Source organism: Colletotrichum godetiae, assembly GCF_030913485.1.
Source record: "Colletotrichum godetiae strain CBS 193.32 chromosome Unknown BDP55scaffold_34, whole genome shotgun sequence".
Lineage (NCBI taxonomy): Eukaryota > Fungi > Ascomycota > Sordariomycetes > Glomerellales > Glomerellaceae > Colletotrichum > Colletotrichum godetiae.
In genome coordinates, this window is record NW_026851282.1 from 112,503 (window position 1) to 126,093 (window position 13,591).

Here is a 13,591-nt window from a genome sequence, read left to right on the forward strand (position 1 = left end):
CGAGTGATGCGGGGGTTTCGATAAATACCACCACGACTGAAGTTAAGCCACCAGGCAGGGCTGTATCGCTTCCGTCCCTTCGTAAACCGCGACCACTCAGTCTCGAGCTTGTGAGAGGAGCGACGGGAATTCCTGACGATGCCGACAGCTCGGAGGAGGACGACGAAATTGAAGAGGAAAAAGAAGAAGAAGAAGAAGTAGAACCAGAGCTGATGGAAGGTTATGCCTGCTCTGAACAAGTGTGGGCTCGTCGTCTGGACAGTTGGACTCGACGCCAGGAAGACTGGGCTCGTCACCAGGAAGATTGGGCTCAACGCGAGGAAGAGCAGGAGAGCCACCGGCTATTGCTGGCGATGAGATACAAGTACCCGGTCAACATGTGCAGGGCAAAGACACAATACTTGAGGGCCATGGAAAGGCAGGAGTGGGAGCAAGATAAGGGGGCATTCGGTCTTGCTGGCCACGGTCGTTCCTCATGGGCCACGGTGTAGGAAGATGGCGTTGGGAGGACGTCCGTAGGCGATCGTCACATTGCAGATGAGCGGACTTCAATGAAGAAAGACAAAATTGCTCCCAAAGATCAAGATGCGGGTTCCTCGTGGATGGAGAGTGTGAGTTGCATGTAAGTCAGGCTGTCAGATGCGAGTGCGGTCTATTTAGCGATGCGGCGCATGCGGCCGCATGCCCGCTTGCTCCAATCGTCAAGCCCGTTGTTGCTTACATGCATGCTAACATGGACTCTGCCATGCGTCAAGAAGACCCGTAAGTCGTAAATGTGATGTGGTATACGAACAGGGTGAGTCAGGATAGAGGGGTAGCTCCCAGTTGACTGGGCACAGATCGCATACTTCTTCTAGGGTACTTGGCTCCCCTGTTCTAGGGTACCTGGGGCGTCTCTATTTTCAGAAGGGGACTTTGACGGCGAAAGAGAGATCCAATGGGCTCCCGTCCGAAAAGAGACTAGCGTCGTTGGCCCGGTCTCCCGCACTACGGAGGGATCATTCCACCGTGTCTCCGCGATGGGTCGCCCGATGCATAAGGTACGGTACGGCCGGACTTTACCTACCCCCGCACTCGCACCCAAAGTACCTTAAGCTGATGATGAGAAATGGAACTTTGGAAGTCGGAGTCGGTGTTGTGGCTTGAACTTTAGGGCTGCTCTATGGATTGTCAGTGAGACGGACACACCCGTAGTACGGGTTAGGGAACTTTGGTTGTCCTAAAAGCCGGTATCTCCACTGACGTGCCAAACAGGCACGACAACTTACATACATTGATTGACTTAGATGTAGTGACGCACAGATTCTTGACGCGTTGCGCCGGGGAGAACAGCTCATTTTTCATAGCGATGTTGATAGCTCCAAGTCATTTCTGTAGCTCGCAGTCGCATTTCTGACGTGCAAATTTAAACCAAGCCTCGCCGCATGACGCTGAATTAGTGATGCCCACGTGTCTTTCACTGCCTAGCCCATCTGGAGAGTGGCTTGCCTTTGCAGCCTGTCTTCTCTCTCTCTCTCTCTCTCTTTCTCTCGGACCGGGCTCATCGTTCTCGCTAACGCCGAGTGGATCTCGTTCCGTCTAGTCAAATTCCCCGACTGGCGAGCGCGGATTGCTACCATTTTGAGCTTGTCTCTCCCAAAGTTCAAGTCCCTCCCTCTCTTTTTCTTTGTATCTGCGTAGCAAGGTCTAAAGTCATCTATATATCTCGGAATCCCCTCGCACTCCTCCAAGCAAAGGGGTCCATTGATGAACCATGTCTAAGTTCAGACAGTTCTTCCGCACTTTCTTTCAACAACCACCCATACGCCCCGGTGCTAAGAAAGCTTCCGCAACACCAGCCTCTGTACTCGCCCTCTCAATGGCCTCATACTCAACCACCGTCACCAAGATCCCTGATTTGGGTCCCTCGCCCGAGGATGCCTCGTCTAAGCCTCACCACGTCACGAAGAACGGCAACAGAGTCGGCTTCAAGAACGTCCATCCGTCCTTTGGCGATGGCATCGGCTTTTCTAAAATGCTCCGCCATGTTCTCTGGTACGTATCCATCTCACACTCATTCTCATAGTCCGGCCATCCCGGCCCCGCGCCGGCCTCACTCCCCGCTCAATTACCTTATTCTAACAAACATCACAGGCCGCAAGTGACGGGTGAGCTCAAATGGCCCGACACCACGCCGCCAACCGTGACCGTCAAGAAGCCAGAGTTCCTCCCCAACCGCACCGCCTCAGACAAGCTCCGCGCAACATGGCTGGGCCACGCCTGTTACTACGTAGAATTCCCCTCCGGCCTGCGCGTCCTGTTTGACCCCGTCTTCGAGGACCGCTGCTCGCCCTTCTCCTTCATGGGCCCCAAACGCTTCACCCCCAAACCCTGCGACCTCGCCGCCATACCCTTTGTCGACGCCGTCTTTATCAGCCACAGCCACTACGACCACCTCTCCCACGAGTCCGTCCTCACCATCCAGAAGCACAACCCAAAGGCCCACTTCTTCGTCGGCCTCGGTCTGGAATCCTGGTTCAAGAACGCCGGCCTCAAGAACGTCACCGAGCTCGACTGGTGGGAGGACGCCGAAATCACCCTCAACATCGACAAGGGCGTCGACGAGGCGCCCGAATCCATCACCGCCCAGGTTTCGTGTCTCCCCTGCCAGCACACCTCCGCCCGCACGCCCTTTGATAAGGACACGACGCTCTGGGCCTCGTGGGGCGTCAAGTCAGCCGGCAAGTCGGTCTGGTTTGGCGGTGACACGGGGTACCGCGCCGTGCCGTGGACCCCGCTCGATGTCGACGACTATGGCCCAAAGTACGCCCACCTGCCCATGTGCCCGCAGTTTAAGCAGATTGGCGAGTTCCGGGGACCGTTTGATCTCGGTCTAATCCCCATCGGCGCGTATTACCCGCGCGTTGCCTTCTCGGGGATGCACGCCAACCCATTCGATTCAGTTGAAATCTTCCAGGACACAAGGTGCCAGCGCGCCATGGGAATTCACTGGGGAACGTGGGCCTTGACCATGGAAGAGGTGCTGGAGCCGCCCAAGCTTCTGCAGGAGGCTATGAAGAAGAAGGGCTTGCCACCGACGGGCGTGTTTGATGTGTGTGAGATTGGAGAGAGCAGGGACTTTTAGGCGAAAGATCCCTCCACTGCAGTGTATTACTACTGTTTCCATCGTCAGTCTTCCCGCATTTCGAGCAGGCGTTCTTTGTGTAATGGTTTATAAGCACCATGTAGATCAAGGCATGTAACGCGTGATATTAGCGTTTAGCCATAATCAAAATGTATCATTGAAGAAGGCACGCTGACTGCTGGCTTTGAGCATACTCCAAGCATAGGTAGGACATCATCAGTGGCGTTACCCTGGAACTCGAGCTCTTGTATTTGACTCTTGCTTATCCTATTCGACTTGCGAATTATCCGGAATTAGTGGGCCAACCAGTTTGCATACCGCAATAAGGCGAATCACCAACAACATGCAGGCTGAACGCTGGAGTGCTGTGCCTCTTACAACCTGGAAATCCGCGCACGTGGCCAGGCAAACAAGTATGAGTTATATACGTTCTTGAACCGGGGACTTCAATTGATTGCCCCATTGTCATTCAATATTCCGTGCCTTGATCAAGAAGTTTCTCGACGTCGGAATCACTGCAGCTCTTTTCGCTTTCTTGCTCTTCACTCTTCGATCTTTTCCCTGCACTATATTTTGTTAGTTTCTAAGCGCCCCATACACAAACGTAGCTAGAGGCTGAAGACAAGGATGACGGCAACAGCATCAGTATCAGCACCATCAGATGGCCGAAACATGAATGGCGAGGCGAGCGAAGGCTTGGTAGGATCCGCGCCAGCGTCCACGACGTATGCCGCAGGCAACACCAAGCGGTCCGGCCTCGCCTCCTCGGAGCTGCACGGCTTCAAGTTATACATGGTTCTTATTGGCGTCTGCTTCGGCGCCTTTGTCATGGCTCTCGATGTCTATATCATCGGAACGGTTCGTCACCCAACCAACACACACACACACACACACACACACTCTCTCTCTCTCTCTCTCTTCCCATTTGAGGGAAAAACTGACTTTGCTCTTGCCTAGGCCATTCCGTCCATCACGTCCGACTTTCAGAACACATCACACATATCATGGTATCCAGCAGCCTACACATTGGCGGTCTGCTCGCTCACCCCCTTGGCGGGCAAAATGGCCAGTGTGTTCTCGCTCCGCTGGGTTTACCAAGGGTTTTTCTTCGCCTTCCTCGTTGGTAGTGCCATATGCGGCTGGGCCCCCACAAGCGAAATCTTCATCGTCGGCCGTGCCGTCTCGGGTATCGGCGCAGCCGCAGTCACCAGCGGAGGTCTCACCGTCGTCTTGGTCATATCTTCACCCCAACGTAGACCGCTGTACATCGGCTTGTGCAGCAGCTGCTTTGCCCTGGGTCTGATTCTAGCCCCCATCATTGGCGGCGCCTTCACCGAGAAGGTCACCTGGCGCTGGTGTTTCTGGATCAATTTACCTGGTGGTGCCGTCACCCTGCTCGCCATGTTCTTCTTCTTCAAGTTGCCGCCACGAGAAGGCAGCCCCATGACCACCATGCAGAAAGTCTTGAGTCTGGATCCCGTTGGGTCTTTCGTTTTCGTCCCCGGCATTTTCATGTTCATCCTCGCCCTGCAATGGGGCGGAAATTCGTACCCTTGGAAGTCGTCAACCATTATTGGCCTTTTGGTTGGATCAATCGTCATCCTGGGTCTCTTCGCTGTCTGGGAGTCGCGCTTGGGGGACTCAGCCATGATCCCTGGTGTTCTAGTCACAAGACGCACCGTAATGCTCAGTGTCATCTTCTCCTTCTGCCATCTTGGTGCTCTATCCGTCTCATCGTACTACCTCCCAGAGTGGTTTCAGGCAGTCCAGGGCGCTACTCCCTTTGAGAGCGGCATAAGAGTGCTGCCGTCCGTCATCTCACAAATCGTGGGAACGATTTGTGCAGGTGCCATTGGTACGCACATTTTCCACACCCTCGCTCATGTTCCGGCCTCTGACTCGTCTCTCCAGCCCTCAAAATCCGTTTTTACAACCCTTGGTTCTATGTCGGGCCAGTGTTGATGTGCACCGCGGCTGCTCTGTACACCCAATTCACCGTCTCCAATACCCCGTCGAGCCAATGGATCGGGTTCCAGGTCATCCAGGGCCTGGGTGTCGGCTTCTCCATGCAGATGCCATCTCTCATGGTCCAACTGGCACTCAGGGACCGCGCCGATCTCTTGCCCATCGGCGTCTCGCTCAACATCTTCGCCCAGTTTCTCGGGGCTACCGTCGCGCAGGTCATTGCCGGTGCCATTTTCCACGCGCGTCTGGAGAGCCAGCTCGCCTCGCGAGCTGCGCTGAGTCACGACCAGATACAACTACTTTACCGAAGCGGTATCGCAAACGTGCGAGCCATTGTGGACCAAGACTTCCCCTCGCTCTTCGACCCTATCATGGAATCGTACAACTCTGCCATCGCTCAGACACACGTGAGTCTCCTGTCTCTATGACCCGACTTAGCGTTTCCATGTTCGCTAACATGTCGCTGGAAAGTTCGTTGCTGCTGCCTCAGCCGGTGTGGCTTTTTTCCTGGCCTTCGGGATCGAGTGGATCAGGATAGAGGGGTCGGCGATTAAGCTGGACAACCAGGACAATGTGGAATCGGCAAACCCGAGCAGCGAGGAGAAGCCATTAGGAGCAACGAGGTATTGAAGTCCGCTTCTCTGTCTTCGAGCCTCTATGCAACGCGTCCTCTGTTCAGGGGAAATAAAGCTTTGAATACGTGATACTCCTAATGTACTAAATACTTCAATATGAAGCCTTTTGATAGGACACATCTCCCCTCAAAAACATCACACAACGATCCTTCCTAGTACCATCAAATTTACCTAGGTCAAAAGCAGTATTATGTTGTATGAAAACAATAAGAACCCTAAGATCCCTAAGATCCCGGGTATATGGGAGAATCTTCGGAGGCAGTCTCTTTTCTTATTCTTTTCAAGTTACTCGAGCAGTAAGATTTTCCCAAGCCATGAACCATTTAAGAATAACAAAACTGCAAAAACATACAACACCAGGTATTCGCTGGTCGTCACCGACCCAACTACTAATCCGGCCCTCATTGGCTTATCTATGGGAGAGCGGACGGGATCCCGAGTTTTCCAATGGGTATGGTCGTATGTGGCAGATCGAGACATCGCAAGCAACTATAATGGAAATTTCGAATGTTTACTCTGAGACACCGGGGCGAGTGAATAGGACGAGTGATGTCTCTCCGGCCGTGAACGACGTAATTTTCTGGGGGTTAAGCTCCTAAGACTGGAACATCCTAGTCTTTTAGGCGAAAAGATTCGAATCCACAGAAGCTATCCACACATTCACAACCTGCCTCGCCATGGCAGTTGGCTTCTGTTGGTATACACGTCAGCAGGGGCAGCCTGAGGGCCGGTACGAAGCTGGATAATCTGGTATTGAATTGCGCTTGTATTTGTAAGGAGGAAAGTTGGTGGGCGTAGCCCACGATTCCTCCGTTGGGTGTAAGTAAGTAGGTGGAAGGGCCGTTTGCAACGGCCCAGACCACCTTCACAATCCACCTTTTCTGCCAATATTCCAACAGCTTCCAATCCCGCCAATCCTGTAACCACAGATTTAGCATGGTACAATTTCGATGGTAAAGTTTTGCTTCCATTGCTTTGCCCATCTGGGAATCCCGTGTTCTTATACCTTGGGAACTTAGTTATATGGGCAAAACCAGGGCCTTGGTAGTCATGATACAAAGCGGCCATCGGATGGAACCTAGTAAATGACATCGAGCCAAACCTGGCTCAGCCTAATGATTTGGGTTACAATAAGTCTGATAATCAAATGATTGTAATAGGCTTTATTTCCCCGGCACGATGCGTTGAAGATATTTTAAATATGTTGCTGTTTTCCCTCGTCGACCGTTCTGTATTCTGGGCTGGCGTTCTTTCAAAGTGGTTCCTGAACATGACTATGTAAATCAAACTATACAACGTTTGATAGATGTGTTCAGCCATGACTCGATTATATCATTGAAGACCCCTTGCATACAGTCGTCCCTAACACAGCCCTACGCCGACCGATCCTCCTATTTCAGCAGAGCACCAATTTTCAGTATCCTGCAACCGTCTAAAAGAACCACTAGATCAGAACGCTAGATGGCAATGCTAGAACAAGGATTCAGATGAGCAGTGGCTCGTAGTGGACGAGAAGCCGAAGAACAAGGCACTGGCTTGGGTCGAATATGGGCCAATGTGGGTGACAGGTTCGGAAGCAGTGAGAAGCAAAGTGATAAATACGCAGTAATGTAGGCATTGGAATGGAGGGCTGCAGCTTGTTCTATGTTCCTGTAGTCCAGCGAGTAGTACCTAGTTACACATGGTTGAGTGATCGTTCAATACAGGTCTTGCGCTTGAGCCTGGATCGGCCGGCTTCCGCTGCTGCCCCGCTACCCCGCCGTCCGAGGGGACCCAGATTCCAGTGACACCACCAGCCTTTCCCAATTCCTCATATGAAGGCCACGATAGCCGTCCTGTATCGGTATAATTTAGGCATATTGACGTGTTTCAAAGATATTGTTGTCTGTCATGGCCTCTTAGAAGCGTGGTAATGCCTGATGTATCATGTGTGTGAGATTGGAGAGAGCAGGGATATCTAGGTGGAAGATCATCTGCAGTGTATTACTATTGTTTTTCTTGTCAATTCTCCCGCATTGCGAGTAGGCGTTCTTTTGGGTAACGGTTCATGATTACAATATATCAAAGTAGGTCACGCGTGATACAAACGTTTAGCCATAATCAGAATCCATTATCGAAGAAGGCTTGCAGCCACTTTAACCCACTTCATATGCCCATTGCTGCGTGCCATAAGTCGTGACAACAACACTACCAAGCATACCATTCAATCCTCCTACGCTGATCCCAATCACACCCAACCCTTCGAAAATTGGTCACACTAACAGGCCTTAAATGGCCTTTGGCCAAAATTTTCCGATGAAATCCTCCACATCTTTCCACAAAGTCTCTGGCTCTTCAAGTGCAGCAAAATGACCTCCTCTCTCATGCATTCGATACCAGCTCACCTGTGCTATTTGCCTGATCCACCTCTCAGGTGCAGTGACAAGCTCATACTTGAACGCTGAGTATCCTAGCGGGACTTTGAGAGTTTTCCAACCATTCATCATGAGTTCAACGTTCTCGAAGACCACGCGATGGATATAAACCGACGTTGGGAAGCACCCAGTGAACCAATAGAGGGCCAGGTTCGTGATGATGAGATCTGTATCTGGTGTCTTGTCAGACCACTTGATCATCTTGTCCCCGATCCAGGAGAGTAGTGCCACTGGGTTGCTCCCAATGATATACCCTGCACTAGCCGGCTTCGTTCCGTCGAGTTGGATGAATGCGGTGCCTGTCTTTGCAAATTCGGCACTTCTCGCAAAGGCTGCCACCTCATCTGGAGTATACCGCCCTGCCTCGATACCGGCCTCAACATCTTCATCAGCAGGTGGTGAAACGTTCAGCATACTCATGTGGACGAGCTTGCACGCTGAGTCGAGATTCGCAATGGCAGGTGCCGACCAACCGCCGAGGTCACCGCCCTGGGCAATGTAGCCAGACTTGTCGAACCCCAACGCATGCATCATCTTCGACATGAGGCGAGCATTATCGAGATGCGAGAAATCTTTGTCGAGGGGCGGTGCGTCAGAAAACGGAAATCCGACATGGTGAGGCACAATGACGTGGTAGGGAAGCGATTCAGAATCGTATTGAGATTGAAGTTTGCGAAGGATCGGGAGATACTCTACAACAGAGCCTGGCCAGCTGTGTAAGAAGAGAATGGGAATCGCAGATGGGTTCTTGGAGAAAAGAGCGAAAAAATTGATCTTGTATGTTTTGGAGTCGACATCGGTAACATCCATGTTGAACTGAGGAATAGCGTTGAGAGTAGATTCCCATTTTCTCCAGTCGTAGTCGTTCTCCCAGTATTTTACCAACGCTGAGAGGACATCTCGATGAAGGCCGAAAGACCCATCATCACGCGAGTTAAATCTATTCGGCTTGGGAATGGGCGTAAGTTTGAGAAGCGTCTTCAAACTTTCAATCTCAGCATCAGGGATTGAGATGCTGGTGGGCGTGAGATTTGCCGAAGCAGGGACCTCAAAGGGACGGGCACTGAAAGGCAGGGAGGCCATTGTCTGAGATTTGGTAGAGTGATATTGACTAGGAGTGATGAAGAAGGCAAATATGGTTTGTTTCTTTCCTCTTGTAAGGAATTGACGCGATCTTTATACCAAATTCTCAAGTCTAGTTGCTCAACCTGCTGCCTTGTGATGCTGCTAGCGGCTTGGTAGTAGGATCAGCAGTCTGACTTCCAGAAGTTTCGTGAAGCCACTTTCTGTTCATTGCAAAACAAATAGTTGCCATACTTGAGCCTAACAAACACCTTCTTGCTATGGGTATTCTGTGGTTCTCCAAGGGAAGAACAGGAGTTGGCCGAATCCCGTACGATCGCCGGGAAAAGAGGCCAACGTTAATTCGCCGGCTGACAGGTTATTCGGCCTAAACAGGGATAGCGGCATGAAACTTCCCTTTGCTTAAATCTTACACGAAGTCGAATCTCATCATTTACTCTTCTGCTTTCTTTTGTTCATGGTCAAGTCGAAAGGCCAGAGAAAGAAGCTTCCATCCGAGCAATGATCTCGGCCGCTCGGGTACCAACCATGACACCTAGGCCGGATAAGCCCGTGGCGAGACACGTCAATACACGAAGCCGGACGGGGTGCGTATCATGCCGCCAAAAGCATATTAGATGCGATGAGAGGCGCCCATCTTGGTAAGCTGCCTTCCTAATGTGTCCATTTACGCGGCCAGATAGCAGTCTTTCTCCCAGAGCTATCTGCGAGTGTCCAATCACATCATAACAATCTACCCCATGAGGCTTTATCGCAACTCTTCAGACGTGCATGATTGATAATTCTGTCTGGCAGCTTCAATTGCATACTAAAAGAGCAGTTATGTTCGTATGTGCCGAAGATTCCGCTCCGCGAACGTAGAGCTGGGCCTTGCCCTGGTCAACAAGCACCGTGGGCCGTTGAGGATACACGACCCGTCACGAACCCCTCTCCTAGCCATAAGGAGGTCGCCGTGTCATCAGAGGCACCATCCACCCAAGCGCTCACATTAACGAGTCCGTTTTACGTAAATCCGTGGGAAGCCCTTGATCCCTTTGACATTTTGCCCATCGACATGCCCCTCAGGTCGAAAGAACTTCTTCACTACTGTTAGTCTATTCTCTTATGCTAACCCAATATTACGTGATAGCGGTGTCTGATCATAACAAAACAGTTTTCCAAGCTGGACACTCTCTCGATCCGTTACCCAGAACTCCCAATGACTGGTAAGTGTCTATCGCGGTATCCGGATGACGATGTGTTAATAGGCCCTGCAGTATTGCATCAGCTACTTCCGATGCGGATGTCTTGCAAAATACGATACTGATATCCGGTCTTCACTACGCATGGAATAAAGGCGATCTATATTCATTTGAATCCACTTTTGTCTTCCAAAAAATTCAGAGCATTCGGAAGGTCAACTCTTGGCTTGTCGCCACGCCATACGAACAAGATGCCATGCGGTGCGCAAAGTACATTAGCACGCTCTGCTTCATAGAGGTGCTACAACACCATTTCGTTCTTCAACCCCGTCATACTGACATCCCATATTCTTAGTGCTGCCTAGGAAATTTGGCTATTGCCGAATCTCACCTTAAAGGTCTCATGATTTACCTGGATTCTCAGCGAGCAGCAACCCCCAGTCAACACGTAACTGATGACATCGAAGTTGAGCAGACCACTCGCTACCTTATCCTGTAAGGAATCTCAAATGGCAGACAAGAACGGGCATGTTCATTGATTCTTTACCTTAACAGAAATTATAACGTCGTCCACTGCTTGAAGAGCCGCTCAGACGACACTCTTGCTATTTACACATCATCTCAAAGCGAAAGACTACGCTCAGATCCTAGAGAGTCAGTCCTTTTGATACATCAATCGAATCTCCACGAGACCAGTGATCTAGATCTTCGTCTAAGGGCCCTCCGAATGGTGCCGTTCTTTTTCGGCTCTGTTCCACAAGGCAGAAAGCCAAAGAACATTGACATGTACCCGACCATTACAGCTCTTCGGAATATTACCAGGCTCGCAGACCTAAAGCATGCGAAATCATCTGCTGACGTAGTTCTCACCACGCCCTGGCAGGTCTGGGATAGCGGTGGCCCATCTGAACTGCTGTTCGCAATAATCAGCGCCCATACTTCATCATTCGCCGACAAGATTCAGCTCCCGTCTCACGGAAAACAAGCCTTCATATCGTCGTGGTCTGGATTCTGTGCGGGCGTCGGCATGTATCTGATTGCCGTTCTTGGGGCCTGGAATCAAGGTCTGCCAATGGAGCGGCAACTGCACTACCATATTCTTCGGGCTCTTACACAGGATTTGAGAAACGACCTAGTCAATCTCCAAAGCATGAACCGAGAGACACGCAATACGTGGCTCTGGAAAGCATTTGTCGGATCACTAAGTGTGGTCCATGCCCAATCATGTATCTGCGACAAGCGTCTCGATTCCATACTAGAGGAATTGACCACCTTCATTCGGAATTGGGCCAAGATCACTGGCGTTATTGCATGGTCTGAAGTCAGGGAAATTTTAAGCCGCGTTGTATGGCCACTTAGTTTCGATCGCGACCTTGTGTTTGAGTCATTATGGGCAAGCTTAGCCTAACAACCATCAAACGACATCACGAAGTTCCTCCTGATTCAAACAAATGTGCAAGGGCCAGAACCAGAACCCAGAGACTTACAGCTGCTGCCTCAAATTCGCGGCTATATCATATACATGCGTCAAGGTTATAGTCTCGTTGCCTCATTGTGGCACATTATCACTGTATACCGGAGTTGCAGATTAGGGTTTCGCCGATAGGAGATCAGGCTCTCGTGTCGCTCTATCTCGGGTATCACACGCATGAATGTGCACTTCTATCGGTTGCACGTCCTCCGTATATGCAAGGCTGTAGGGTATGGCCTCTTGACTACAAACATCTATGCATGATGAAATGGCAAAAGTAGGGATTGGAGCTAGTTGCACTACATACGCCATGTGAAGTCGACGAAAATGAAAGGGGATACTGGGCCCATGCCAACCTTGAGTCCATCCACCTCAACCCCTCCCGAGGTGCGTAATGGGGACTCGCGGTACATATTGGCTGACTGCAGTTCCTATCTTTGACAACTCAGCGGCAAAGCTACTGTATCACTATCACAGCCTGCCTGCTAAGAGATGCGGTACATATTGCTGACTCTTTGGGCTGGTCGCCTAGATGGAATGATCCGATAGCCAACAAACTGGGCAACCCTTCCGGAATTTGATCACTCGATAAGAGAGGCGGCTTCCCAAATGAAGTCTTTGACAATCCCTATTAGTATCAACGTCAACTCCTCTCTTCTCAACATCTGAATACCTTCACCATTCCCCCGATTCACCCAGTGCCAGTGCCAGCTATCGCCAGCTCGCAGGAACCCCGGATGCATGCGGACCGAGAGAATCGGATGCAAGGAGTACCTGGACGTGTACGATCCCCCGTAGAAAAGAGCTGTAAGGGATTTCTCATTGACATTCTAAAGCAATATGAGGCGAGAAAGGAGCGGGGGGACGGTTTCCCAGTGGAGAGGATCAGGACACACCGAGCCATTGAAAAGGTTATGAACAGGGGAAGGTCCCGTCAGTATTCCAAAAAGAGATTATGGGCGTTTTTCGCTCCCTCCTCGAATGAAAACGGCGCTTGCATTGAGACATTTCTCTACAGGCAGAGTAAGAAGCATGGTGGAAAGGAGACCTTCCACAGACACAAGTCTGATGCCAAGATGTCTTCAGAAGAATTCGCGAAGCCACTCAACAAATGGGAAACCGAGTTTCACATAGCTATTTGCGACGTACGTTCTAACGGCGTAAGGTACGCTGTATTAGACCTACACACGTTTGCGAGAGGAATGATCAGTTTCGAACTGGAGGGTGATATCTCCGGTCAGTACTAGACCTGTCGCTTCTTGCAAACCAATCCATGTTGTGAGGCGGCCTACTTTAAAAGTAGTACCGAGCGACTCGCGCGAACCCTCGTCACAAGTCTGCTTCGAAACGGAGATGCGAGTTCTAACAACACCCGCACAGGGAATGATGCTTGGCATCAGCGCCGAGTCCTGGAGCTCATTCTTTTCAGCACCGCCGTGGAGAAGATGCACTATGGAGCGGCTAATGTTCTTGAGGCGGCGACATCGAGTATTCACCTTAGAGCTTAGAGGAAGAGAAAAACTACGACGTCTTCGTCCGCAAAACCAGGAGTATCCGGGATGTTCTAAAGGTTCTTCAAATAGTGAAGGGTGGGCTCGTCGAGAATTGGAGACATTGACTTGTGGCTGAAGCGAGAGGCATTTCGCGATAAGGCAGGCCTGGGCTCTACCGGCGACATTTACATCCAGGAAGTGACGAGAAACTTGGAAGACTCGCAC

The 13,591-nt window shown here is 51.0% G+C and overlaps 5 protein-coding genes across 5 annotated transcripts; 4 read left to right on the top strand and 1 right to left on the bottom strand.

The window, feature by feature from the left end:
- The first annotated feature begins 174 nt into the window (after positions 1–174).
- On the top strand, positions 175–760 carry BDP55DRAFT_671418 (uncharacterized protein). The gene has a single exon (XM_060575452.1). It carries the CDS (start codon positions 213–215, stop codon positions 489–491), a length of 279 nt encoding a protein of 92 aa, XP_060426927.1. The 5' UTR covers positions 175–212; the 3' UTR covers positions 492–760.
- Positions 761–1,753: 993 nt separating this feature from the next.
- Positions 1,754–3,124, top strand: BDP55DRAFT_730936 (NAPE-hydrolyzing phospholipase D; the record flags this gene model as incomplete). Its single annotated transcript, XM_060579762.1, has 2 exons — positions 1,754–2,034; positions 2,134–3,124. 2 exons carry the CDS (start codon positions 1,754–1,756, stop codon positions 3,122–3,124), a joined length of 1,272 nt encoding a protein of 423 aa, XP_060426928.1.
- Positions 3,125–3,751: 627 nt separating this feature from the next.
- Positions 3,752–5,086, top strand: BDP55DRAFT_695721 (major facilitator superfamily domain-containing protein; the record flags this gene model as incomplete). Its single annotated transcript, XM_060577497.1, has 2 exons — positions 3,752–3,982; positions 4,082–5,086. 2 exons carry the CDS (start codon positions 3,752–3,754, stop codon positions 5,084–5,086), a joined length of 1,236 nt encoding a protein of 411 aa, XP_060426929.1.
- A 2,531-nt stretch (positions 5,087–7,617) lies between these two features.
- On the bottom strand, positions 7,618–9,503 carry BDP55DRAFT_671423 (Alpha/Beta hydrolase protein). Its single transcript, XM_060575453.1, has one exon. It carries the CDS (start codon positions 9,219–9,221, stop codon positions 7,992–7,994), a length of 1,230 nt encoding a protein of 409 aa, XP_060426930.1. The 5' UTR covers positions 9,222–9,503; the 3' UTR covers positions 7,618–7,991.
- A 772-nt stretch (positions 9,504–10,275) lies between these two features.
- On the top strand, positions 10,276–11,810 carry BDP55DRAFT_695724 (uncharacterized protein; the record flags this gene model as incomplete). Its single annotated transcript, XM_060577498.1, has 5 exons — positions 10,276–10,309; positions 10,375–10,426; positions 10,478–10,700; positions 10,758–10,897; positions 10,958–11,810. 5 exons carry the CDS (start codon positions 10,276–10,278, stop codon positions 11,808–11,810), a joined length of 1,302 nt encoding a protein of 433 aa, XP_060426931.1.
- Positions 11,811–13,591: the final 1,781 nt, after the last annotated feature.